This window comes from Ixodes scapularis, unplaced genomic scaffold, assembly GCF_016920785.2.
Source record: "Ixodes scapularis isolate PalLabHiFi unplaced genomic scaffold, ASM1692078v2 PGA_scaffold4__175_contigs__length_147842914, whole genome shotgun sequence".
Classification (NCBI taxonomy): Eukaryota; Metazoa; Arthropoda; class Arachnida; order Ixodida; family Ixodidae; genus Ixodes; species Ixodes scapularis.
This window is the reverse complement of record NW_024609879.1, coordinates 97,905,002-97,929,752: the sequence shown is the minus strand read 5'-3', so window position 1 is coordinate 97,929,752 and position 24,751 is coordinate 97,905,002. Positions and strand designations below refer to the sequence as shown.

The window sequence follows — 24,751 nt, the reverse complement described above, 5'->3', positions numbered from 1 at the left end:
GCTGGGATGTCACGGGAGAGTGCCTAATCAACTTGTACAAGGTGACCTTGGCTGGTCCTCGTTTGAGGCACGGGAGGCCAGTAGCAAGCTGGACTATTACGCCCGACTGCGACATACGGACGGAGATCGCTGGGCACGAAGGGTTTTTTTATACATTCATTTAAAGAAACTACACACGACATGGAGGAGGCGTACCAATCGACTTGGGACAAAGTACGGCGCCTTCTCGATGAGCGACGAGCCCTCTACAAAGAAAGATTGGGTTGCGAAGGTGAGAGGACAAATTAACACCACCGAGACGAATCGGTGGAGAGCCGACATGGAAGAACATTCCAGCATGCACCTATACGCGACTTTCAAGACCAACATCGCTGCCGTCCGCTGGTGTGGAAACACACTGGGCAGCCGACTCCTTGCCGAGGCCAGCGGTGGTGCCTTACGCACCCGCATCTACAGGCATCGGTACGATGTGAACGTGACTGAAACCGTGTGCAGTGCATGTGGTGAGGTAGAAGAAACTATCCAACATTTGCTCCTTGAGTGTCCGGCAATCGTACCTGCGACAGACGTCGGCACCCGCATTGAGCAGGCCCTCGGTTTTACGGAGGAGAACAAACATGTGATGTGCTCAGAGAGAAGGCTCAAGGCATGGTGGAAAGTCCACTCGTGATACTTCAGAGTGCCTACGAACCATTTCTCAGACCTTCTAGTTCCTTTTCATTATCTTTCTCTTTATCTTCTTTTCTTTAATGGCATGTCAATTTTATAGACGCTCGTTAAAAAGGGCAATTGCCGCCAGAAATACATACATACTGAAAGTGTTCCGGGATACCCATTAGACGGCGCCACTGTGTTATTTCGTCGTAAGATATTTTAAGAAGCTTTAAGGCACACGGTCGAAGACAGTCGAAAGTGGTTGAACCAACCTTTACTCCCCCGGAGCCCCCGCACGTTGTTTGAACGTCATTATGTTGCAACCACGCAGGACCTGACCGTCAGTGGCGTGAGCATATCCAACGCCAAGGTGGGCCAAACGATGCTGTTTAACTACACGGGTGACCTGACGACCCTCCTGGCGAACTCCCCAGTGTTAAACCTTACAATGACCGCGAAAACATCAGGAAACATAATCCCATGCTTTTTGAACGTGGGATCATGGTATGTTATCCGTCTGGTTACTCTTTCAAGTCTGCTGTCTTGTTTTTACCTGTCTTGTAAGGGACTTTTAACACCCACTTCCACAGTGTTTCATTTTACTCCCCGTTACTAAACCATGTACTGTTTTTATGTGCTTCCTTCCGCTCCTCGGTTGATTTATCCCCTAAATTTAACAAGCAAATGCACGCCTGCAAAAAAAACAAAAAAAAACACCAATTAACTTTGTTTTTTGAACCACGGAGACTAGGTCCCTTGTGCCAAGCTTTCATTATTATATTGATCGTGCAACGTACGTTACGTCAGCCCTAAGAAACGCAACCGAATATTATGGTAGGGGCCATTCAAAAGGTACGACTTTATGCCTCATTGTTGGAGCAAAGTCAGCACGTCAAAGAAACACCACACTTGGCCCAAGATTGGCAATTGGGGGGGCCTAACATAGGCCTAATACTTTTTGCTTTAAGGCGTTAGTTATCGCCAGAGTATTTGTTTAACCAAAATAGTCGCATAAACGCCGGCTCATTAGTTGCGCCACATGATTACAAAAGTTTTAAACATGAGCAAAAGTGCCAGGTGACAAACAAACCATCAGCAGTGAAGCCTGTTCTGGCCTGTCATTGGAAGTTCAAAACCAAAAAGTCACGTGACAACCAAACAATCAGGGATTGAAGCCTAACTTTTGTTTCGCCGTTAAGGTTAAATTACCCAAACTCTGGCCAAAAAAATACCGGTTAGAATTCGGGTTCATAGCGCTTTCAGACCCCTAAGTTGCGAGACAAAAACCAAATTAAGAGCTCTGCTGTTTGGGTAACAACTAGACCCCACCGACTTTTTTTTCTTTCTCGTGCAGTCAGTACAAGCTGTGCGGCGGTACCACCACCATTGAACAAGAGATCGGGGCGCCGTGGGACAACAGGGGCCCGATCTCAGTCATGACCTACACGAGCAGCGTCGCCATTGCAATACCGTCTGAGGCGTCTGTGGTCATTGGGGTGAGCTCAGGCTTCCAGAAGGAATTATTGTGGAGGCTATACAGTATGACACTGAGGGAGAAGAGGACAACTTGCGGGGTATCAAGGCGCCGAGCTCGGATCACGTTCGAAAAGGGAGAGAGAAAGACTTTGCGTCTACCCACTTGTTTTCGCAATCAGAACTCGGTGCCCTTCCCCTATAAAAATGGTTTACGCCATTTGAAGTACGTATTCTCGCCAAATGGCAATTGGTGTCTATAAGTAGTTGATCAACTGGCTATAGATGGTAATCGTCGTTTAGACGTCATCCGATTGACTTTCGTAGCTTTTTGGCCACCGTGAACTTTTCGCCATTCTATAAGCTATCACCAGTGTGTCGCTATCCTGGTGCCGTACTAACGGTAATCGGCTATTGGAGGAGACAAAAAGACTATACATTTCATAGCCTTTTAATTGCTTCCAATAACCAATTGACGTTAGTATGGCACCTGGATAGCAATACAATGGCGATATCCTATAGAATGGCGAAAAGTTGACGGTGGCGAAATGGCTACGAAGGTCAATCGGATGACGTCTAAACTACGATTACCACCCATGGCTAAAGGCCGTAGATGGTAATCGCAGTTTAGACTTCATTTGATCAACCTTTGTAGGCCTTTCGCCAGTGTCAAAGTTTCGTCAACTTTCAGCTAACCAGCCCAGAAACTGCGATAAGAATAGCATCCATAACCTCACAACTGGCTTCGGCAGTGCCCTTTAGATGCTGGTGGTATCTCAGGGCCTGGTACACATAGTGCTTGCTTGCAATATGCGAAGAAAACAAAGATTGAAGAACAATAACCAAGATTTATTTATCGCAATGTCCTTAAAATAACTAGTGTGTTTTTAAAAGACTGAGTTAATCACCCAAATGTAAACGATGAGTGAAAAAATGGCCTTTCCTTGTTTCCAGACATGTCTGTAAGGTATGAGCTGAAAGAACAAAAATATTATAATTTTAATGGACATATAACCAGCCTATATACACTTGTAGCACATGCACAGAAGAACCTTGCTCATATGTTTTCTCGGCTGTTATGCTCACGGACACCGGTCCTGTTGAACGCCCATAAGTATATATGTGCTTGAATTACAGGCTTTATGCGTTGCCTCCCCGCTTCTTGTGTCCAAAAACTGCCACTTGAGGTGTCCGGTACGACTACTGGTGACCAGGGTGTCGAACCGAAATTTTTATCGGTTCGGTTCCGGTTCGGGTTCAGGGCTTTCGGTTCGGCTGCGGTTCAGTTCCGGGGAGCAAAAAATAACGGTTCGAACCGGTTTGAACCGGTTAGAACCGGTTTGAACCGGTTAGAACCGGTTTGAACCGCAAAATTGAGACTGTATTTTTCGCGTTTTTTGGCGACAGGCACTATTTCAACAGTGAAACAAGTATCTCTATAGCTTTTTATCATTCGTAGAACGATAAAATTGCCTTATTTAATTTAAATGAAACAGTAAAATACTCCTAGATTGACATATATGACTCAAAATCAATTTTTTTTACCGCAGTCGCACATATTTTACCTGAATCTATAGGTTATCTGTCCGGTAGGTCGCCTAAACTACCTGTTAATGCTACAACTTTTCGTCGCAGTACTAAATGTCGAATCTTTCTATACTTTTGAACTTACGAATTAACTACAGTGCATAAAAGTCTGAAATGGGAACATTCTCGCCTTGTACTGTATATCCCGAAATCTAGTTTACAAAATACGTTTTACAATATATGATGACGACGCAACTGAGCTAAAAACAATAATATTTTCAAAATGCCAGAAATGTTTTAGGACAAATCCTTTCAGTCTACCTTTTATAGAAACACTGAGCGGCAATCAGAACACCTGCTTTCCTGACCAATGTGTTTTACACTCAGCACAGTGATGCAGAAAAAAGTTACCCTCCTACTCAGATCAGATCTGGCCTAAAGTAGCGCCTACCGAAGTAAACATTTTCGACATTGCTTGGCGCTTGAGGTTTGTTGTTGTCAAGATTCCGGTCAATTTAATTTGCAAATAAACATCACACTTGCTATTTTTCATACTTTTCTTATATAAAACAAAGTAGTATTTTATACTCTGCTCGACATTAAAGCTACTTAATTTGTCACTTTCTGACGGTCTGCGTGCGCAATCGTCATGGTTCTGCCAAGCGCCACTGTGTACTTTGTTTTCGTCCAGGCCACAAACACACAATTCTTGTTCATCACATAAGGGGAGAAACATACTTCTATATGTTTGAGAGATTGAATATGTGTCAGGAACACATATGTTATTTAAATCAGCTTCAAAATAAAACATTTGTTTAAAGTTCTCCCAAATAACTTATAGACGTGCCTATTGATGATAAAAATTCCGGAAAAGATTTGGAGGGAATATTTCAGATAATTTAGTAATGAATTTATTGTTGCATGATGTATATCTTTAGGGGGATCGGCCCTTTATATATGTTGCCAAGGCTTCAAACAGCAATAAAATATTTTTTTTTTTTATTGTCATCAATAAATCTTACTGTATGAAGTTCTCTTAACCGCTTGAGACCGACACGGGAGGATAATATTCGAGAATACGCCACCTGTTGAGTCTGCAGAACGTGTTTTTTTGTTCGTTGTTTGGCAGTGTGAAACACCGGGTCGCGGGCTATGCCGAAAAGGACTGTGTGATTATATTATAGATCTGAAGGCAAATACACAAAATGTGCAGAAAGAGATATAATAAATGTTACTCTTCTAAAAAATCCCATGCAGGACGCCTTACTGCAAAAATAAATATATAGTACTGCAGGTTTTAAACGTAAACACGTTCGGGGGAACTCCGTCTGGTTGGGTCAAAAGTTTGAGAAATACAGACCATCACCAACCAACTCCTAGACATTTAGGAGCCCGACGTTTCAATAGGTCGGGCTCAGTAGGTCGGCCGCCACTTAAAGGGGTACTCCACCAATTTTTTGAGCTACCTCAACTAACTGTCATTGGTCTGTTTAGATGATTTTGAGAGCGCCCTTTTGAATATGACAGGTTTGGAATGATAAATAGCAGTTAAATATTTTTTAGAAACTTCGTTAAAGATTTCGAGTGCTGAGAGTTTATTTTGTTGAGTGCTATATAATATATTGAATGTTTGTGCTATTTCAGCCCCTTTATTCTAAGTGTATGTCGCTGAATGTGTACTGTATTGTAGTCCTGATGTTGTATGTTTCAGTGCTCTTCTATACCCCACACCTGTTAAAGCTCCATACTTGGGGTGAACAGTATTCATAAATAAATAATAAACTATATTTTCTGACTCCCCAGCCTTTAGCCTTTCCGGTATGCTATTTAGCATCGCGAAGTTCATAATAGGTATTGTGAAATCGGCAGATGCAAATGGTGCAAAAACCAATATTCAAATATTCGCGCACTTTTCAGTGCCGTGACGTCAGTGGCAGGCAGGCTTGCCAGTCCAGCAAGTAGTCTAAAAATAGAATATGCCAATCATTTGTTCCGTGCTGGAGCGCGGATACGGGAGCGAGCTTCCAAAGCACTCATTTGACACCAAGAAACTGCTTCAAATCCGTTGGGAACAACTTCGGTAGTCCGAAAAGTTAACCCCTGCCTTCCACTGACGTCACTTTGTTGTTGTTGCCAGTAGAGACTTTCAGTTTGAAAAACATGGTGAAGACCAAAACTGTAAATTCAGTAACTTCGCGAAAAAACAATATTTTGACCTAATATTTGGGATACTATTTTAGCAATGTTTGTTGGTTAGTTTAGCAAAATTTCAAGCAAATCAGAGACAATGAAAAAAACGGTGGCGTATGTCAACGGACTAGGGCACTTGAAGAACAAAGAAGTTCGAGGACACCTAAGCACTTCTTATGAGTTGTGAAAACAAAATTATGAATGCTGTTCTTCTGATCCCTTAGTTCGTCTGCTGCGTTGTGGCGTATTGTCATTGGCCGACGACCAAGCTCACGCTTTCGTGAATTGGCCTCGCCGCGCTGAGCTCGGCCGTGCAACCTCTTCGGAGTTCGCCCGAGCGGGCTGTGCGGCCAGGCCCGCACCGCCCCACCCCTTACCGGCGGCCTGGCCGCTGCGTGCGCTGCGCCGCAATAGAGAGAAATTCTCTGGTGGCGATTTTTTGGAACTACGCAGCACGAGAGCCAATGGGAGCCTCGTTCCTTCATGTCACGCGCTAGCCAATGGGAGCCTACCCATCAGATTTCTGCTACACGCGACATTGGGACGAGGAAAGGTGCCGTTTGTCGCGGCTTCAAAGCTGATGACGTCGGTTCGATTCATGGGGCAGTTAATGCTTTCGCATTAAAAGTAAAGGAAGCAAGCGACACACCGCAGATGGAAAAGAAGCTGCAGCACTACACGTGCTGATAGACTCCCCTGATGAAAATACCGAACCGGTTTTGAACGTCGGTCTCCTAACTGTTCAGGACTTGGTTGGTTATGGTTAGGGTGTGTACTTTCCGGTGTTTATTTGTGAGAAAAATCGGCGGATGTTTTTCAGTGTTTTATTTATTTTCAAAACACCGGTGTATTTCGGTGGAACGTCTCACGACGAGGCTAAAAACGGTGATTATCGGTGAAAAAAAAGCGATTGATCACAGACAGAGTTCCAATTTTATTCACATAGTTCATACACTTCTTCCCTAGGAAGCAACTATTTCTCACATTTGGTTATTATAGTAGATGCAAGCATACTTTCATGCTTGCGGTTCGCAACCCGCAATTATGAAAACGCACGCTCCTGTACGACACGAACGTTGGCAGTGTCTTCCAGGAACCACAGCAACCTCTGAATACATGGCTTGCACCGACATCACTTGGCCAGACACAACGTGGAAAAGGCACGTGAGAGCCTACCCTCCACTGTGTTAATTTTTCCACAAAAGGGGGCCATGGGAGACACAATAGGGGAAAGGCGTATGAGAGCTTAGCTTCCACTGCTTTCACCAGACGCTTTTGACCCCCAGAAAGGAGGGCGGACTGACGCCACCTTCAAGCCATGTATAAACACTGGAAGAATGCAGGATCCACGGGATAACACGTTTGACGAACCTCTACGGGGAAAGGGTTTCGCTAGGTCGGAAACTAGCAACGACCGGTGTTTTTCGGTTTTAACCAGGGCGAAAATATCCAACCACCGGTGTTTTTCGGTTTTAACCGATTTTATATTTTCGTCACCGACGGATGTTTATCGGTGTTTTTCGGTTAAAACCGGAAAATGCACACCTTAGTTATGGTCCGTATTTCTCTAACAGAGAGGCGTGCGTTGATGTTCCTAATTACACATAAACATTGCGAAGGACAGGCAATATATTTATATTTTAAATCACATTTGGACATCGGATTGCACGAGCTCAAAACTTCGCAGAATACATTCTCGGGAGGCTAAAGTTATATTCGGTTTCACGTGGTCTTGTTTTGGGGCTCAATTTACAACTCTGTGCCTTATCAGTCATGTGCGCTTTAACATTTTATTCGGCTGCCGCTTATCATCGCGAGATTGCTATACTGCACAACTTTACAATGTGGACATCCCCTCTTGCTATACTTCGTTTCAGCTTAAACGGACAATGCAAAGGGATGAAGAAAACCAAAGGCTGCTTTGAAAGTCATGCCTATCAGTGTCATACACGAGCGTTCATTGAAGACGTTGTTCTAGACTCTAGAGCGTCAGATAATGACGACAAAGAATTCGAGAAGAAGGACTGGCTGAATAGACGCAAGTGACCTCTTCCGATCCCCTGAAGCACGTGACTCTCACACAAATTTTTACTCGGAACACCCGCTAATTTGTGGGGCTTTCGCATCTTCATGAGTGGATGTTGATTTTTAACATTTAGGAAGATCGCGCATGGTGGTTTTACGCTCTTGTCGTTTAGGTCCTCTGTTGGTTGAGATCAAGTACGTTTTACACAAAAGAAATTGTGCTCCAAATTCTGAACTTATTTCACCTATTATGTGAAAAATACGGCACACGTTTTTTTTATTTTTATTTTATGTTTAATGCTAAGCGAACGCGATGCAAAAAAAAAAGGCCAAAACTTTTAGCAGGGCCTCTTCAAGCCCAGAAGCAGCCGATGCTACAAGCGCGATAATGTGGTCCTGACCAGTGCTTGGACTGCAGCAGCGCGCGTTCTTAGCAAGAACGCTGAAAGTCCGAAGCTCGCTCTTTAGCTACTGCTACGCTCACACCTAAAGTGAAACCAAGCATTGTGTTGAGAACATCACATTTCACTAGAAAACTAAACTGTTTAACATGGTTTGCACGTGACATCATCGCACTATATGCTAGAGGTCAGAGATTTCTTTTTGCTGAGAAATTCAAATCCCGTGGTGCACAATACGCGCTGCAGAAGGTTCGCGCTCAGTGCAACTCATGTATTCAGATACAAAAAAAATTGTTCTTTCTTGGTGCGGCGTCGTCAGCAATGGCGCGAGCGTCTGGCACCACGAAACGCGCTTTCTGGCAGGAGGAATTTTGCAGACGTAGTTTTGCGGGGTCACGCAGCCCGGTATGCGCCCAAGATGCGGAGCGGAGGAACCTTAACAACACAGTGTGTTTGTAAAGCTCCCCCCCACCACCCCCGCCCCCCCCCCCCCCCCCCCCCTTCCTCTTTTCATTGCACGATGTTCCTCCAGAGAATATATTTCATTTCTGAGGGACTCCCTCCTCCGTTTAAGAGTGCCAATTCAACAATTATATTTGTGTCATTTGTTAACAGTAACCCTTCATTTATCTTATTTTGCACCCAAAAACCGTGAAGTTTAAACAAAACTGCAAGAATTTGAACGGCTGCCTCTAAAGCCACTAGGATTTTTCTTTTTAAGTATGCCTGCCGAACACACTATTTATCGTCAGATTAATAAACCACATTTAGTCCTTCCAATCCTTCTATTCTCGGGGACAACTTTCATGAGACAGTTCAGATCAAAGAAAACATGTTTGGTTGCCTCAATGATATGTACATGTAAAATGGCTCATGCAACAATTTTTGTACTTTCAATAAACACCACTAAGAGCTAATCCCTGGCGTTGATAACTTGCAAAAACACCCATTAGTTTTACTTCGCTCAATGCCAGACGCAGAAAAAATAAAGGAAAGAAAAAGCCTCCCCCTCCTCAACTCGCAATGAGAACAAGCGGCGATGTGATCTGACGCTAATTGCACTCTAAGAAAAAAAGGGTGTAGTCGGGTGCATCAGGCGCTCATGCACCCTTTTCCTGAAGGACGCACCCTCCGTTGCCCAGCCAGTGTGCTTGTACACCGACAATGAGCATCCCCCTCTCCCTTAAAAACATCTAGGTGTACCAATGCACCGCCACGCTAGCCACGCGCCCCGATCAGCTTGTGCTTGGATTCCCCCATGGGGGTCACCCTTTGGGATGGGCAGTTTCTTAGGAAGTATGGAGCTATCGTGTTCCCTCCGTATTGACAGTAGAGTGGACGCTATGCTTGTTTTAGGCCAATCGGGTCTCCGGGTAGGATCACGTGACTACTGTCTCCAAGCTAGAGATAAGGCAGAGCACGGCACCAGCCTGAAGGCCAAGGCCACGGATAGCATCCACTGCACTATTAACTTTGGGTCGAACTTTCAAGAGGATATAAGCGACAAATCCTTTCATTGTCGGGTTGCCCCTGAAGATAAGCCTTTGCGAGGGTGGCCCTTTTTGGCCTTGAAGGAGCTGCAATTTTCATATTCATTTTTTTTTCTTTCTCTCCCTAAGCTGAAAGCATAGAAGAAGGCGCGCAGTTGCCGGACCAATGAACCGAAGGCTTTTTTTTTATCCCTCGACTCGTCTGTCTGAGCGCGGATACGGCAGGAGCGTGAACACGTGGTAAAGGTTTCACGGATGACGTAGTAGCTTTTTTCGACCTCGGAATGTCTGCTTCCCGGCCTAGTTGCTTGTGTGCTGTGTTGCGACCAGCGGGGCTGTCGTAGATTTCGTCCGCGACAACGTATTCGAGTGTACCAAGATTTCCAGTGTTTGAAACGTCCTACGCGTGTATCGGCAACAGGGGATTTCTTCAAAAAAGCCCAAGGAAGTTATGTGATGTGTTTAGTGTTCGGTTCGGCAAATTACTGCTTCGGCCACATTGTGTTGAATCTTCACGGACCCCTTTCTTTTCGTTTTTGTGTTTGTGTGGTTCTGCAGTGCCCGTGTCGACATATATATCGGATTTCATATTTCAAGTCCGGTATTTTCATCGTAAGTGCACTGCAACCTACTCCCTTGCAACAACTGACCGTTCCGTTCCGGATTACCTCTAGAATTAGGCAGTGTCTATTTTCTAGCAGCCGGGAGAATAATTTCCCCGAAATTCTATCGGCAGTCGCCTGCCATTAGCTGTATACAATCATGTGACAACTGCAGGCGGAATACTGACTTTCTTATTCTCCTGGCGTTTTGTGAAAACACAGTTTTGTCGATGCACGTTTTGTAGACACGTTTCATCGACACTAACGTTTCGTCACTCGTTACGCAAAATGCACGCTGTAGGGATATTTGGTCGCGCGTGTGTCTATGAGGCGCGTGCTCACCGACCCAGCCGACCCGTTCGCGCCGCTTCGTGACGGCAGTCTGCGGCGGCTCATTACAAAAATGTTAGCCCACCTGTCCCCATACACTTCACTTCGCGGATACATTCTGGGGCGGCTCATTACAAGAAAAGAAAGGACAGAAGCTAAAATAGAAAAGCTAATCTGAGCTGTCGATGAGACGTCGTTCGATGAATTAACGGCGACTGCCGGTGGATATTTGTGGAAATAATTCTACGGGCTGCTGGTAGAATGGACAGACTCACCCCCTGTTCTTGTTTGCTTAGTAATCTTTTCAGTTGTGTAAAAGCTTCTTTGTACGTCTTCAGATATCACGGATTGCTTGCAAGTTTGTACTTGTTTACGGAATAGGCTGTCTAATAAACTTCTATGAGATTTGAAAGCAACACCGTGTGTCCGTTTACCTGCCTTTTTGCAATCACCGGGGCGCATACATTTCTTACTGTTTTCCTTGATGTCTTAAATAGGTTTATGAAGTTATGAAACTGGTGCATAAAGTGGTGTAACCATGCACCTTTGAACCGGGTGCATCTGTGTTCTCTTCGAATTCAGCGAGTGTAGAAAGAGGTGTAACAGTACACTATTGAACGGGGTGCTCCTGTGTTCCCTTTTAGAGCAGTAGGTGTAGAAAGGGGAGTAATGGTACACTATTGAGCGGGGTGCGTCTGTGTTCCCTTTGAGTGAAGCGGGTGTATGAAGAGGTGCAATGGTACACCATCGAAAGGGTGCGTCTGTGTTCCCTTTGAGTGAAGCGGGTGTAGAAAGAGGTGTAGCCGTACACCATCAAATGGGGTGCACCTGTGTTCCCCTCGAGTGAGATTTCTGTGGAAAAAAGGTGTACATGTGCACCACACCAACGGGTGTAGACGTACTCCCATATTTGGGGTGCACTTGTATTCCCCCAAAGGGTGTAGTATATGTGACAAGCACTTACGCCCCCTATGGGTGTACCCCATGACACCCTTTTTTTTTAGAGTGTGTATATCGCCGCTGTTAGAGTTCAGCTATTCTTATCTTTGATTGAACGCGAGCAATTTCCCGAATGTTTGGCGATGCTGGTTGTTAAGAACCCGAACACTCGACTCGGGCTCATGACAATCAGGTACGTCACAGTGTCACGTGACTCGCGTTGAGAAGTGGTGATGGCATGTGGCCTCACGGTGTCAACAACACTAATACATCCATAATCCGTTGCAACTCAAGAATTTAGCGCGAGTGTAAAGAAGGCCGGGGAGAAAGAAGCAGACGGAACGCTGGAGAAGAAAGGGGGGAACCACCTCCTTTCTCCAACCTTCCGCCTGCATCCTCCTCCCCGGCCTTCCTTTCCCTTGCCCTACCTTCTTGAGTTGAAACGGACTATAGTGGCGTACTCAATTTAAGTCGACTTCACGCGCTGAGTCACGCAACAACGTCACAAGGCCACATGACGTGACATTATTTGGCAGCATATTTTGACACCATGACGTCACGTGACCACCTGATACATAATTAATCGTAGTGAGAATACAAAAGCGCCGCGAAAACCCATATTTTTTCATACATTGCATTTCGGTATATGACAATTTGATCACTACATAGAAATACAGCTGCCAATTTTTACTTGTCGAGCACTTATTCTGTAATAAAAAAAAAATCCCCGTGAACCGTTTTGAACCGGTTACCGTTATATTTTTTTCCGGTTCAGTTCCAAGATGGCGGCAAATATTTCAGTTCGGTTCAGTTCCGGTTCGGCTAAAAATAACGGTTCGGTTCGGTTCCGGTTCAACACTCTGCTGGGGACACACAGCTGCCCTGTTCTTTTAGCTTTACTATCTTTATTTCACCTTCTTACCTTTCTGCATTGTGTTTCCTTCTTGATCTAGTATGACACTGTAAGAGATTCAGGTTCTCACAACACCCAATTTTTCTCCATGTTCAAGCAGTGCTGATTGCATCAAGCTCCACTGCTTTGATCTGGCGTTCAGAATGCATTGATTTGTGTGAGGTATAGCTATGGTTTAGCTATGGGCTCAGAACTTTCGCAGCCTCTTATTTTAATATATTTTAACTGCAGCTAATGACAAACATGTGGCTCTGACGTCGCATCACTGCGGGGGCACGGCTGTCGACACAGCGCATGCGCAGACATGCCTGCTCACACGGATCTGATTTCTGCGCACGCAGTCCCTATAGCTTCTGTAGGTAAATGCAAGCTTGTTCGTAAAAGTACGTTACTTATAGTTCAGCCACAATTTTAAAAAGTGTTGAGAAAACTGCCTATAAAATGAGGCAATTGTTTACTTCCATGAAAGCTAAGGTGAAATGAACAGGGAGAATATAGCTTTCTGATACATCTACACTCTAAGAAAAAAAGGGTGTAGTCGGGTGCATCAGGCGCACATGCACCCTTTTCCTGACAGATGCACCCTGCGTTGCCCAGCCAGTGTACTTGTACACCGACAATGAGCATCCTCCTCTCCCTTAAAACATTTAAGTGTATCAGTGCACCCCCACGCTAGCCACGCACCCCAATCAGCTTGTGCTTGGATTCCCCCTTGGGGGTCACTTGTTGGGTTTGGCATTTCCTTAGGAAGTATGGAGCTATCCTGTTCACTCGGTATTGACACTAGAGTGGAGGCTATGCTTTTTTTAGGCCAATCGGGTCTCCGGGTAGGTTCACTTGACTACAGTCTCCAAGCTAGAGATAAGGCAGAGCACGGCACCTGCCTGGAGGCCAAGGCCACGGAGAGCATTCACTGCACTATTAATTATGGGTCGAACTTCCAAGAGGATATAAGTGACAAATCCTCTCGTTGTGTTCATTGTTGGGTTGCGCCTTAAGGTAAGCCTTTGCGAGGGTGCCCCCTTTCGGCCTTGAAGGAGCTGGAATTTTCACACTGCTTTCTCTTTCTTTCTCTCTCTAAGCTGAAAGCATGGAAGAAGGTAAAGGTTTCACGGATGACGTAGTAGCTTTTTTTGATCTCGGTGCTTTCCGGCCTAGTTTCTTGTGTGCTGTGCTGCGATTACGTGTTAACACATTCATCGAGCCAGTACATCCACCGAGCCATTATATCCATCGATGGATGTAATGGCACGGTGGATATACCAGCTCGTTGGATGTGTTGACATGTGTATGGATGTAGCTGCTCGATGGATGTAGTTGCTCGTTGAATATAGTTGTTCGACGGACGTAGTTACTCGATGGATGTAATTGCTCATCCTATGTTACGACACCTAGCGTGCCATTACATCCATCGTGCTAGCGCATCCATAGAAGCCAAGATGGCCGCCATTGGCCTTTTTGCGTTATTCGCATTCTTATGCGGAGATCAAGCTCGTTTGCTTCTTGCACAAGGGTCGCGGTGACGCCATAAAGATGCCGAGCTCTGAATGGAGCTCTGATTGAACGATAGTGGTTAGAGCTCAAGGCAGCTTGCTTTGAGGTCTATCCACTATCCTTCATTCAGAGCCAATCAAAGCTCGGCGTCTTTATGACGTCACCGCGACCCCTGCGCGAGAAGCAAACGACTTGCTCTTCGCATTGGTTCGGGAGCCACAGGGACATAACAAACGATAAGCCCCAGAACGTTAGTATATCACAATTAAATTCTATAAGCCATTCAGATTTTGTTTTTCAAAGCAAAATAAAAGGTGTCATTGTGTGTACCGTCCTAATTATATAATAAAATTTATATTTATTTATATTTGAGGGTGAAAAAAGCAGCAACTCAAGTGTGATCTGCGTGGAAACAACGAACAACGAGTCGACGATGCATGTTCGACTTTGGAGACGCCGAGGGCCGCAGAAAGTGCATGACGCACCGAAGGTCCTTTCACTCGTTTTAGTACATTCAATTTAGCGTATAAGTCTTCAAAATATTGTGTATTGTGAACTACTACACAACATAGCTAAAGAAAGAAATAAACCTGCGTAATAGGCCTTATGCGAAATTTAGAGCGCCATCTACTAGCGCGCCGAGAACTACGTCCGCCATCTTGTTAGTGGCGAGAAAACGAAACCAGAGACTCGACCGGCAAAGACCCCATGTAAACAAGCGACCGCGCTTCGTGCGAGAGATGCGATGCCAATAGGGAGTTTTCGTAGATCGTTGTCGCCGTCCCGCAAGGCCCTTCGCAACCCGCTACGATAGCGGGAACTCCACAGTCAAGGCTATCGGCGCGCAGGCGCAGTAGCAACTTCTTCGTTGCGGAAAGCTTAGCGGAGGGGGCAACGCGGTCTACGAAAACTCCCTAATGATTGCTGCGTTCTGCTGCGGATGCAGCGATAAACCTTCGATTCATGCATGACGTGAACGCAAACATGAACAGGGTTCACCTTTTTTGCTCATTTTTGTTTGTCACTTGAGAGGCAGCTTTTGACAAAAACAATCAGTGACAACGCGAAGAAACATGCGGACGTTATCGCGCGGCGTTGAGCCATTTACAACTATTAAACTGGGCCCTTTTTCACGAAGTTGTACCAAATTTGTTTATTACCTTCTTTTTTTTATTTTATGTGCGTTGTATTGTCGGCCTGCCTTTTTCTCGATGCGCAAGTAGCTCAATGCATGCGGGCGAGACCAAGGATGTTAAGCGAGGCAAAAAGATGGCAGTGTTATAATCTACGCCCCCAACCATAATTGAAGATGCGTATGGTTAACATGGTATGTTTAGGTCACGGTGTGGGTAAGGTTCATCGCAGTGGCTGAAGCTTCGATGTCGGCCGCGGCAAAAGTGTGCGTTGCGGACGTCGAATGAAACAACACGGGAGGTGCAAACTCCATTTTGTAACCTCCTTTTCCTTTTTCTTTTTTTTTTTGTCGCAGCCGAGGTAGAATTTTTTTTTTTTGTGCAAAGTAGCTTGGGGGTAGTTTTCAGAAAGTCACTCCAGTTATTCTGCCAGGGTTGAATACATCTTCACTAACAGCGCAACGTCCGTCAACTGTGCTTGAGGTCAATGCTATCTGAAACCAATTTTAGCCCTTTGCAGCGCTTGGCACAATTTCTTTTAGTAGAACACAGAGTGTTCCACCAAAAAACCCTCCGCCAGTAAGAACAAAAAAAAAACTCATTTTGAGTTATGTATTTGCGTGGAGCAGTATGCCAATAAACAGTACAACTTCAAGCGTATTCGCATCGAAAAAAGAATCAAACGTGCTCTCAAAGATGAAACGCATGTCAGCCTAGTCCTTTCGGAGGCCTGTGCACACGCTGGCGACAACAAGGTTCCACAGCGAAGACGTAGACTTGGTCCGCTGCTTCGACGAGGTTGTCGCCAGCGTGCACAGGCCTCTGAGAGTTTCGTCAGGCAGTTGAGGTGGGTTGTTTTAAACTTTTCGTTCACATAACATGGACAGAAGGCGGAAAACAGTTGCTGCGCCATCGCACATTGCCCGTATAGACTGTCTCCGATGCCTCCACCGTGCTTCGGTACCAACAACGCTTGCCAACATTAAAATGGCGACACTCTCAGTGTTGTCAGACCACAAAGCAATTTCGCATAAGGTCTATTAATGAATGTAAGGGCACGTTTTTGGAAGAAGCTGCTCGTTGGATGTGATGACAAGATGGATGTGGTGACACGATGGATGTAACGGCACGATGGATGTAATGACACGCTTTTGGATGAAGTGTCTCGATGGATGTGATGGCGCGGTGAATGTAATAACACGATGGATGTAACGGCATGATGGATGTAATGGCACGTTGGATGAACTGGCCAAAAATGGATGTAATGGCACGATGGATGTGCTGACACTATGGATGTACGGGCACGATGGATGCAATGGCACGAAATTGGACGTATTGGCTCGATGGATGTAATGGCACGATGGATGTGTTGGCCCCAAACCCTGTGCTGCGACCAGCGGGGCTTCCGTAGATTTCGTCCGCGACGACGCATTCGAGTGTACCAAGATTTCCAGTGCTTGAAAAGTCCTACGCGTATATCGGCAACAAGCGAGTTCTTCAGAAAAGCTCAAGGAATTCATGTGATGAGTTTAGTGCTCGGTTCGGCAAACTACTGCTTCTGCTACATTGTGTTGAATCTTCACGGACCCCTTTCCTTTCGTTTTTGTGTTTGTGTTGTTCTGCAGTGCCCGTGTCGACATATATTTCGGATTACATATTTCGAGTCTGGTGTTTCCATCGTAAGTGCTCTGCAACTTACTCCTTTGCAAAAATTGACCGTTTTGTTCCGGATTACCTCTAGAATTAGGCAGTGTCTATTTTCTAGCTGCCGGGAGGATAATTTCCCCAAAATTCTTTCGGCAGTCGCCTGCCATTAGTTGACTGCAATCATGTGACAACCGCAGGTAGAATACTGACTTTCTTATTCTGCTGGCGTTTTGTGAAAACACGTTTTCGTTGATACACGTTTAGTAGATACGTTTCATCGACACTAAAGTTTCATCGTCACTGGTAACGCTAAATGCACGCTGTAGGGACATTTTGCCGCGCGTGTATCTCTGAGGCGCGTGCTCACCGACCCAGCCCACCGGTTCACGCCGCTTCGTGGCGACACTCTGCGGCGGCTCATTACGAAAACGTTAACCCACCTGTCCCACCCGTACATGTCACTTCGCGGATACATTCTGGGGCGGCTCATTACAAGAAAATAAAGGAGAGAAGGTAATGCAGAAAAGCTAATCTGAGCTGTCGATGAAACGTCGTTCGATGAATGAAGGGCGACTGCCGGAGGAATTTACTGGAAATAATTCTGGCGGCTGCTTGGAGAGTAGACACTACCTAAGACTCACCCCCGGTTCTTGTTTGCTTAGTAATCTTCTCAGTTGTGTAACAGCTTCTTCGTACCTCTTCACATATCACGGATTGCTTGCAAGTTTGTATTTGTTTACGAAATAAGCTGTCTAATAAACTTCTATGAGATTTGAAATGAATCCCGTGTGTCTGTTTACCTGCCTTTTTGCAATCACCGGGGCGCATACATTGTTTAACGGTTTCCTTGATGTCTTAAGGAGGTTTATGAAGTTAGTTATCAAGCGCGTGCATAAAGTGGTATGACCATGCACCTTTGAATCGGGTGCACCTGTGTTCTCTTCGAATTCAGTGGGTGTAGAAAGAGGTGTAACAATACACTATTGAACGGGGTGCTTCTGTGTTCCCTTTGAGAGTGTAGGTGTAGAAAGGAGAGTAATGGTACACTATTGAGCGGGGTGCATCTGTGTTCCCTTTGAGTGAGGGGGGTTTATGAAGCGGTGCAATGGTACACCTTCGAACGTGGTGCATTTGTGTTCCCTTTTATTTCATTGGGTGTAGAAACAGGTGCAGCCGTACACCATTGAATGGGGTGCACATGTGTTCCCTCCGAGTGAGATTTCTGTAGAAAAAGGTGTACATGTGCACCACACCAACGGGCGTACATACACTCCCAGATTTGAGGTGTACAAGTGTTCCCCCAAAGGGGGAACACTTGTTCCCCCCTTTGGGGGAACAAGTGACAAGTGACATGTGACAAGCACTGACATCCCCTTTGGGTGTAGCCCATGACACCGATTTTTTTAGAGTGTAGTATAGCTATCCCAAGGGCATTGTAAGTTGTTACATTTTCTCCCGTGCTATGATCCTTGATTGCGATCGCCTAAATATGCACCAGCAGGGTTCTGCTGTATTTCACAAAGTGTTTGAATGTGCAAGAGCTCATTCGCGTTGCCTCCTCACGGAGAGCAACGGAGCCTTTACGCGCTCGTTTGTTTTAACTCCGGGATTAAAAAAAAAAAAAAAAATGAGTCCGCGGCATCTGTTGTCCTCAGTTTGTTTTGTTTCTTTTTTGTTTTTTTGTGTGCGACACAGTTTTTGTGCTTGACGTAACCTGAAATGGAGAAAGATTTGCGCAGTATGGGCCATCTCGTTGAGTGTGGCCCGTGCAGCTGTTCAGGTGCCGCCGTCTGCCATCGTGCACAGAGCGTGCACGACTCTCTAGTTTCACTGCTTCAATTGGGATATGCATCTTATTTATATTTGATGGCCCCCCCCCGAAATTATCATTTAAAAACCTCCTACCAATCGAGAAGAAAAAGACTACCGCAGTAGTCAAAACCCCAACTACATCTAACTTTATTTTTCAAGCACTTTGTTTGCGCCGCTTGAGGAAACTCACAACATAGAAGTAAAAATCGCACGTAAGCGATTTGACGAGCGACGAGACAAGCGACGGCGACCCACTTCGCTATCGCGCGGTCAGTCGCGTGACGAAGCAAACCGCATGAAGGCAACGGGAGCAAGCGGCCAACGCGAAGAGCGACATTTTCTAGAAGCGTCGCTCATCGCCCGCAAATGGTCGCCCGCCCCTGGCGCCGGCAGAATACCCACTATCTTTCTGGACATCCGAAAACCAAGCGACGCGACAAGCGGCAGTAAAAAAATCTCCGTCGCTCGTCGCTGACTCGTCGCTTGTGCCGTCGCTCGTCTCGTCGCTCGTCTCGTCGCTCGCCAAATCGCTTACATGCGGTTCAGTCTTGAGACGCGCGGGCCGATAAAGAGAACAGATATCGGCACGTAGCGATGCGCGCCGACACGAAGTGACGCTGAGAAGGAAGCGCGTTTGACGAAAAGCGCGTGGAGAGGTGCTCGCCAACGGGAAGAAAACTGTCACAAGATATTTCTCGAACGCGATTAGGCAAATCCGGGGCAAGGAAACTAACCAGGATTCTTGAACGGAACCTTAGAAGGACGCAATCAGAACCAAAAAAGGCTTACCTTATTCCTGTGGCAAGAGAGGAAAGAGTCAATTGGAGCTGTGCCCACGCCATCCAGAGCTGTTCATTCCTGCTCGCATGGTGCCTCGCCACTTATTTGTCGCTAATTCCATCCTTGGAAGCGGCATATCGGATCAATACGGGTTCTCTGTAAAAAGACCAACAGAAACGCAACAAACGTCAGCAGATGTATCCGCACTACGTAAATTCAGAGTTGATCGAATAGTAAAAGGTTTTTTTCGAACTGCAAATTAAACGCAGAAACAAAAAGTTAACGTAACAATATTACAAAAAAAAAAGAAAAAACGGAGGCGAAACAAACAACAACGAGTTCTAACAAACTAAGAAAGCAAAACAAATTTATTAAAAGAAAAATTTTATATGCGATACGAAACTTCCCCTGTCCGCTGTTTGCAAGGTTTGTACCACGTGGTTTGCAATTAAGGTTTGCCTCACTTGCGGCAGAAATAGTCCGATTTCCCTAAGCGTTCCACGGGCGTTACGCCGTCATAATTTTAATTCAGGAGGTAGGTGGCCGTACCATTCGTGCCGTCTCGTGTTCTACACGCGCACAGCTCCAGCGCGGTTGTCCCACGTGCTGAAAGACTAAAGTTCCCTCGATGCGTTGCGGCATCTCTACCGTAGTGAAACTGGCTGGTGAGATCGGTTTATTGGCCGGTATTGCACTGCCTCCGGGAACGTAGCTCAGGCGCTAAATTGACAATAGGACGACTATTAGAACTTCAGATTGGGCGAGTTGCTCATGTTGGTCGACGTTGCAGTGCGCTCAAAAAACGGTCACTCAATCTTTCACACACACAAGAAACAAAACTCTCACACAGCGCTCACTAACAACTTTCTATTGCATAATTAACTTCTACTTTTACTTCGAGTCGAGACAAAATGTTTGCCTCTTATTTATATTTTTTTTTTGAAAGTCGTCTCAAATTGAAGTAGAAGAATAAGTTAACCGCGCAATACAAAGTTGTTAGTAAGCGCTGTGTGAAAGTTTTGTTCCTTGTGTGTGTGAAAGTTTGAGTGACAGTTTTTTGAGTGCTATAAATATACTTACTATAAATGGACGATACCCAAATTGTATATAGATAGTTCTAAAAAACGCTAAAGGGTTCTTTTGCTATTTGATCAACATTTTAGCGCCTACCACGTCAGTGCCAAAGGTCGATAAAGGGGTGATAAAGATTTCATAAAATTTATGCGAGGGCGATGAAATGGCTGTTGGGACGATAGAATACCGATCAGATGTCCATAGAATGGCGGTGGCCATTTTTATAGGGGTGACGTCCAGAGAGCTCTTATTGCACCCTTTTCCTCGAATGTTATTAGTAGTTGCGCATTTTGATTGTAATAAGAACTTATTTTTGTTTTTATTTCAGGACGGAAAAATGCACCTCAAGATCGTTGCAATGAATGGCGGCAGTGTCATTGGGTGCACGGAGCTCGACTTCAACATCACGGAAAATTAAGACGCAGTAAAACAAAAGTTGGAAGCACGAAACCGAATGACATCACTGGAAGCATGGCGTGTGTCGTGGTCCGAAGCTGCCATGCTTGCCGCTTTTTTAAAAATTTGCTTATTATATCTACTTTTAAAGTTTATGACTTTTTGTATTTTATGCAGTTCTAAATATAATATTGCTGTTCTAAATATAATATTTCTTTAAACTAATGAGGTGGGGTCGCCTGTTTTTCAACCTAATGCCTCCTTCGTTCTCCTGCTCGGAAATAAAAATAAAAACTTTCTTTATTAACTTTACGACAGTTGTTGGCTTTCTGTTCACCTGAAAATGCTGGTCCTCTGGATTCTTTCCAACGAATATATTCCTCTTCATGATGGGTTAAAGACTCGTTGAGGCCCGGCAGTGGCCCAAACAAAGCAGTATAGAACATTTTCCATCAGCTAAAAAGGATGCAATCTGGTGTCAATTCTTTCTTGTCTGAAACACAATGTGCCGAGGGCACGTAAGAGCAGCGTAAAATAAGACGGACGCAGTAAGGACGTGTAAATGTTAAAAATTTCTCCTTTGAACAAACTCTTCTAAAAAAAAGAAGAAAAACTTACGGCAAAAAAATTACTCCGAAAGAAACGAACTAGGCGAAAATCGCGAAAAAATGTGGTAATAATTTTATGGAAACTAATAAAAACTATATTCAGACAGACGTCTTATGAATATATTGGGGAAAGATCACGATTATAACTTAGCCTGAAAATATTTTGGATTGAAAATTGAACATAATCAATCGAATCAATAAATCATTTCGCCGATCAATCCGCCGACACATTAATAATCAATTAACCAGATAACATATTAATGAAGCAAGCAGTCAACAAAATAACTAATAAATTAGTCAGTCGATCGAATATTTAATAAACGAATGAGTAAGTCAATCAATCGTGTCTTTATGAGCCTTAAAAAATCTCTGACACGCCAAAAAAAAATTTTTTTTCATGCTAGGCGTTGAAATGGCATGTAAGGACATTACAAATAAATTGTTTCACTATAGAGTTGCGTAGTTTTTTTTTTCATGAAAAATGGAAATACGAGGCCCAAAGGAAAGTTCCCGCCAGTGCACTGTGACGTAACAGTGTACCGCAAGGTGTCGGGGCGGTCAGAAGGGAGGCATCGCCGGAAGTCACGTGAGTTGTATTGCTCCTCGTGCTTACCGCCAACGCGTGTAATATTTTTTTTAATATTTTTGTTATTCCCCGCACCTCCACGAGCGATCCAAGCGGACAAGGTTTCTTTTATTTGCTTTTCATGGCTTAATGTTGCTGTAAAGGTAGAAGAGGAGGAGTCAGTGAATTGACGTGATCAACTACAATGCCTAGGAGGTGCTGTGTGAGGGACTGTCCCGGTATTTCAGCAACTGAGGAAGAGATCACACTGCGTGCTTTTCCGAGAGACGGCAGGCATCTTCAGCCTGGAGAGTATACGATGATTCGACGACCTCGGTGTCCGAACCTTCAGCAATGCAACTGGGCATGTCGTACGCTAGCAATTCTAATTTCTGCGAGCGTTCTAAATTTTTTTTTTCAAAACTTGATAGCTTCTTTTGTGCCCAGTATAGCTCTGTATCATCGGATTAACTTCATGAACTCGTACACTGGCTTGAACTCGCAACGTTTTCAGCATTGACCTCCATCACGTCGATCCACTGACTTTTCGTCCTCAACATTTACAGCACGCAAACTAACCAACGGTGCAGCGATAAAAAGCTAGTGGAACTGAAACTTGGTTTTCTACAATCGCTCGTGCAAAGAGCAGAAAAAAAAGAAGTCTTAGGCACGGTCGCGGAGAGCACGAGGAGTGAAACTCACGTGACTTCCTGCGAACCCACGTTTAGTGACGTAGGTCGATGCTTCCCTTCTGACCGCCCCGACACCTTGCGGTACACTGTTACGTCACAATGCACTGCCGAGAACTTTGAATCGGGCCTCGTATTTCTATTTTTTATAAAAAAGAACTACGCAAATCTATAGTGAAACAATTATTTTGTAATGTCCTGACATGACATTTCAACGCCTAGCATGAAAAAAAAATTGTTGGCGTGTCGGAGGCCTTTTAAGAGTAGTACGTAATGCTTTCCATGTAACGATATTTTGTGGTCTTAAGAGCAGTGCACAATAGTCCCCTGGTACGATAATCCTTTTTGGTAAACAGGAATTTTCAGTGCAGCAAAGCGACAATATTGTCGCGGAAGGGAAATACTGTACCCTCAGGGCAATCAAATTTGGTGTGATACGTCGTGCCATCTATCTCAAAATATTTGCAACACTGGGGAGGCCCTTTCGCCAGCCTGCTTGCTCGTTGGGTTGTTCACGCATCAGTTTGAAGGTGTTGATTCGTGCGTTTTTTGTCTTTTACCCTTACAAAAAATTGTTATGCTTTTCTGTTGAAAAGTTGTTCAAAAAAGTCAATAGAGGATATAGAATGTCAACAGCTTTTCTGTTTACTTTCTTTTGAATATTGGCCCACTTTTCTAATGAAAGTCAACAGACTTCCCGTTATGCTTTTCTGTTGAAAAGCTGTTGAAGAAAGTCATCCGAGGATATAAAATGTCAACAGCTTTTCATCTGACTTTCTCTGGCTTTTCTGTTGACTTTCTTTTGAATATTGGCCCACCTTGTAATAAGAAAGTCAACAGACTTTTTGTCACCTCCAAAATGCTTTTTCTGCAGCTTTTCAACTGAAAAGCTACAGAAGACTAAAAAGAAAAAAAATGCTTTATAGATTAGCTATTCATTCAACAATGTTTTCGAAGCTTATTATGGCTTTCCACTGCTCCAAATTAGCTGCAGCAAAATAAAGTAAAAAAACGCGAATATTTTTTATTAAATGGTGTCCCTGTGGTATTTGAAGTCACTATTACGTAGACCCCACAACTACACATTAGGAACGAACACAAACACCACAAACACAAACACAGTAGGAACGAACACAGAGCACTGAACACCTGACTTATTTTTTTTTATTTGCACTGAACACCTGAATCACAGACCCATTGACTGCCCCAGAGCCTTATATAGCCTACATATTGAAGCTAATTATTTGGCCGGTGACCCCCTCAGCATTAAGGTTCCAGGTATTTGAACTTCTCCTTGGGAGTCTGTCAAAGGGAAAACAGTCTTTCGAAGTTCGTGGACGATATTTCTTACTAAAAAGCATTGGTACTACTAATAATAATTCGGCACAGTTGCTAAAACAACATCCGCAAAAACGTCTCCTATAAAGAATATTATGGCTTCTCTGCATAGCACCACTCAGGACGAAGCGAGTCAAGGCAGTTTCTCCACTTTCGAATAATTATTTTGCTTTTCTTTGCTAGTTGACTATTCAATATGGTCATTAAAGTCACTATGGTCACTTAAACAGTCAGAACGGCAGGGCATGCCTTTCGAGCTCCTGGCCTCCACGACGGAAGGCCCCATGCCTACCGTCGAGCTTTGACTGCACGCGCGCGCTCGAGGTGCGCGAACGCCGAAGTGTTGTCAAGGGTAGTGGGCTGGCGCTGAAGGCGGGACAACTGAAGCTGCTTTCCGTTCTCACCTTGTCAAAGACTATTGAAAAACTTTGCAACTTTTGACAATTAGTCGCAATGTACAATGTTCAATAAAAAGTCAACAGAAAGTCGCTTTTCTGATGACACTGGCTACAGAGAGTCAACAGAACATTTTCAACGCCAAGTAAACAGAACGTCTGCAGTCATTTTGATGACACTGTCAACAAAAAGTCAGCAAAAAAAAAATCAACATAAAGTTAATAGAAAGTCAACAGCTTTTTCTTTGATTCAGGCTGAAAAAAGTCATAAGAAAA

General features: G+C 44.6%; 1 protein-coding gene across 1 annotated transcript in view; it reads left to right on the top strand.

The window, feature by feature from the left end:
• LOC115322576 overlaps window positions 1-20,902 on the top strand; it is a 31,961-nt gene extending 11,059 nt beyond the window's left edge. The window contains exons 3-5 of the mRNA XM_040212847.1: window positions 986-1,158; window positions 2,009-2,150; window positions 20,813-20,902. Coding sequence (XP_040068781.1) covers window positions 986-1,158; window positions 2,009-2,150; window positions 20,813-20,902 — 405 coding nt within the window. The remainder of the gene's footprint in view (window positions 1-985; window positions 1,159-2,008; window positions 2,151-20,812) is intronic.
• The last annotated feature ends 3,849 nt before the right edge of the window (window positions 20,903-24,751 follow it).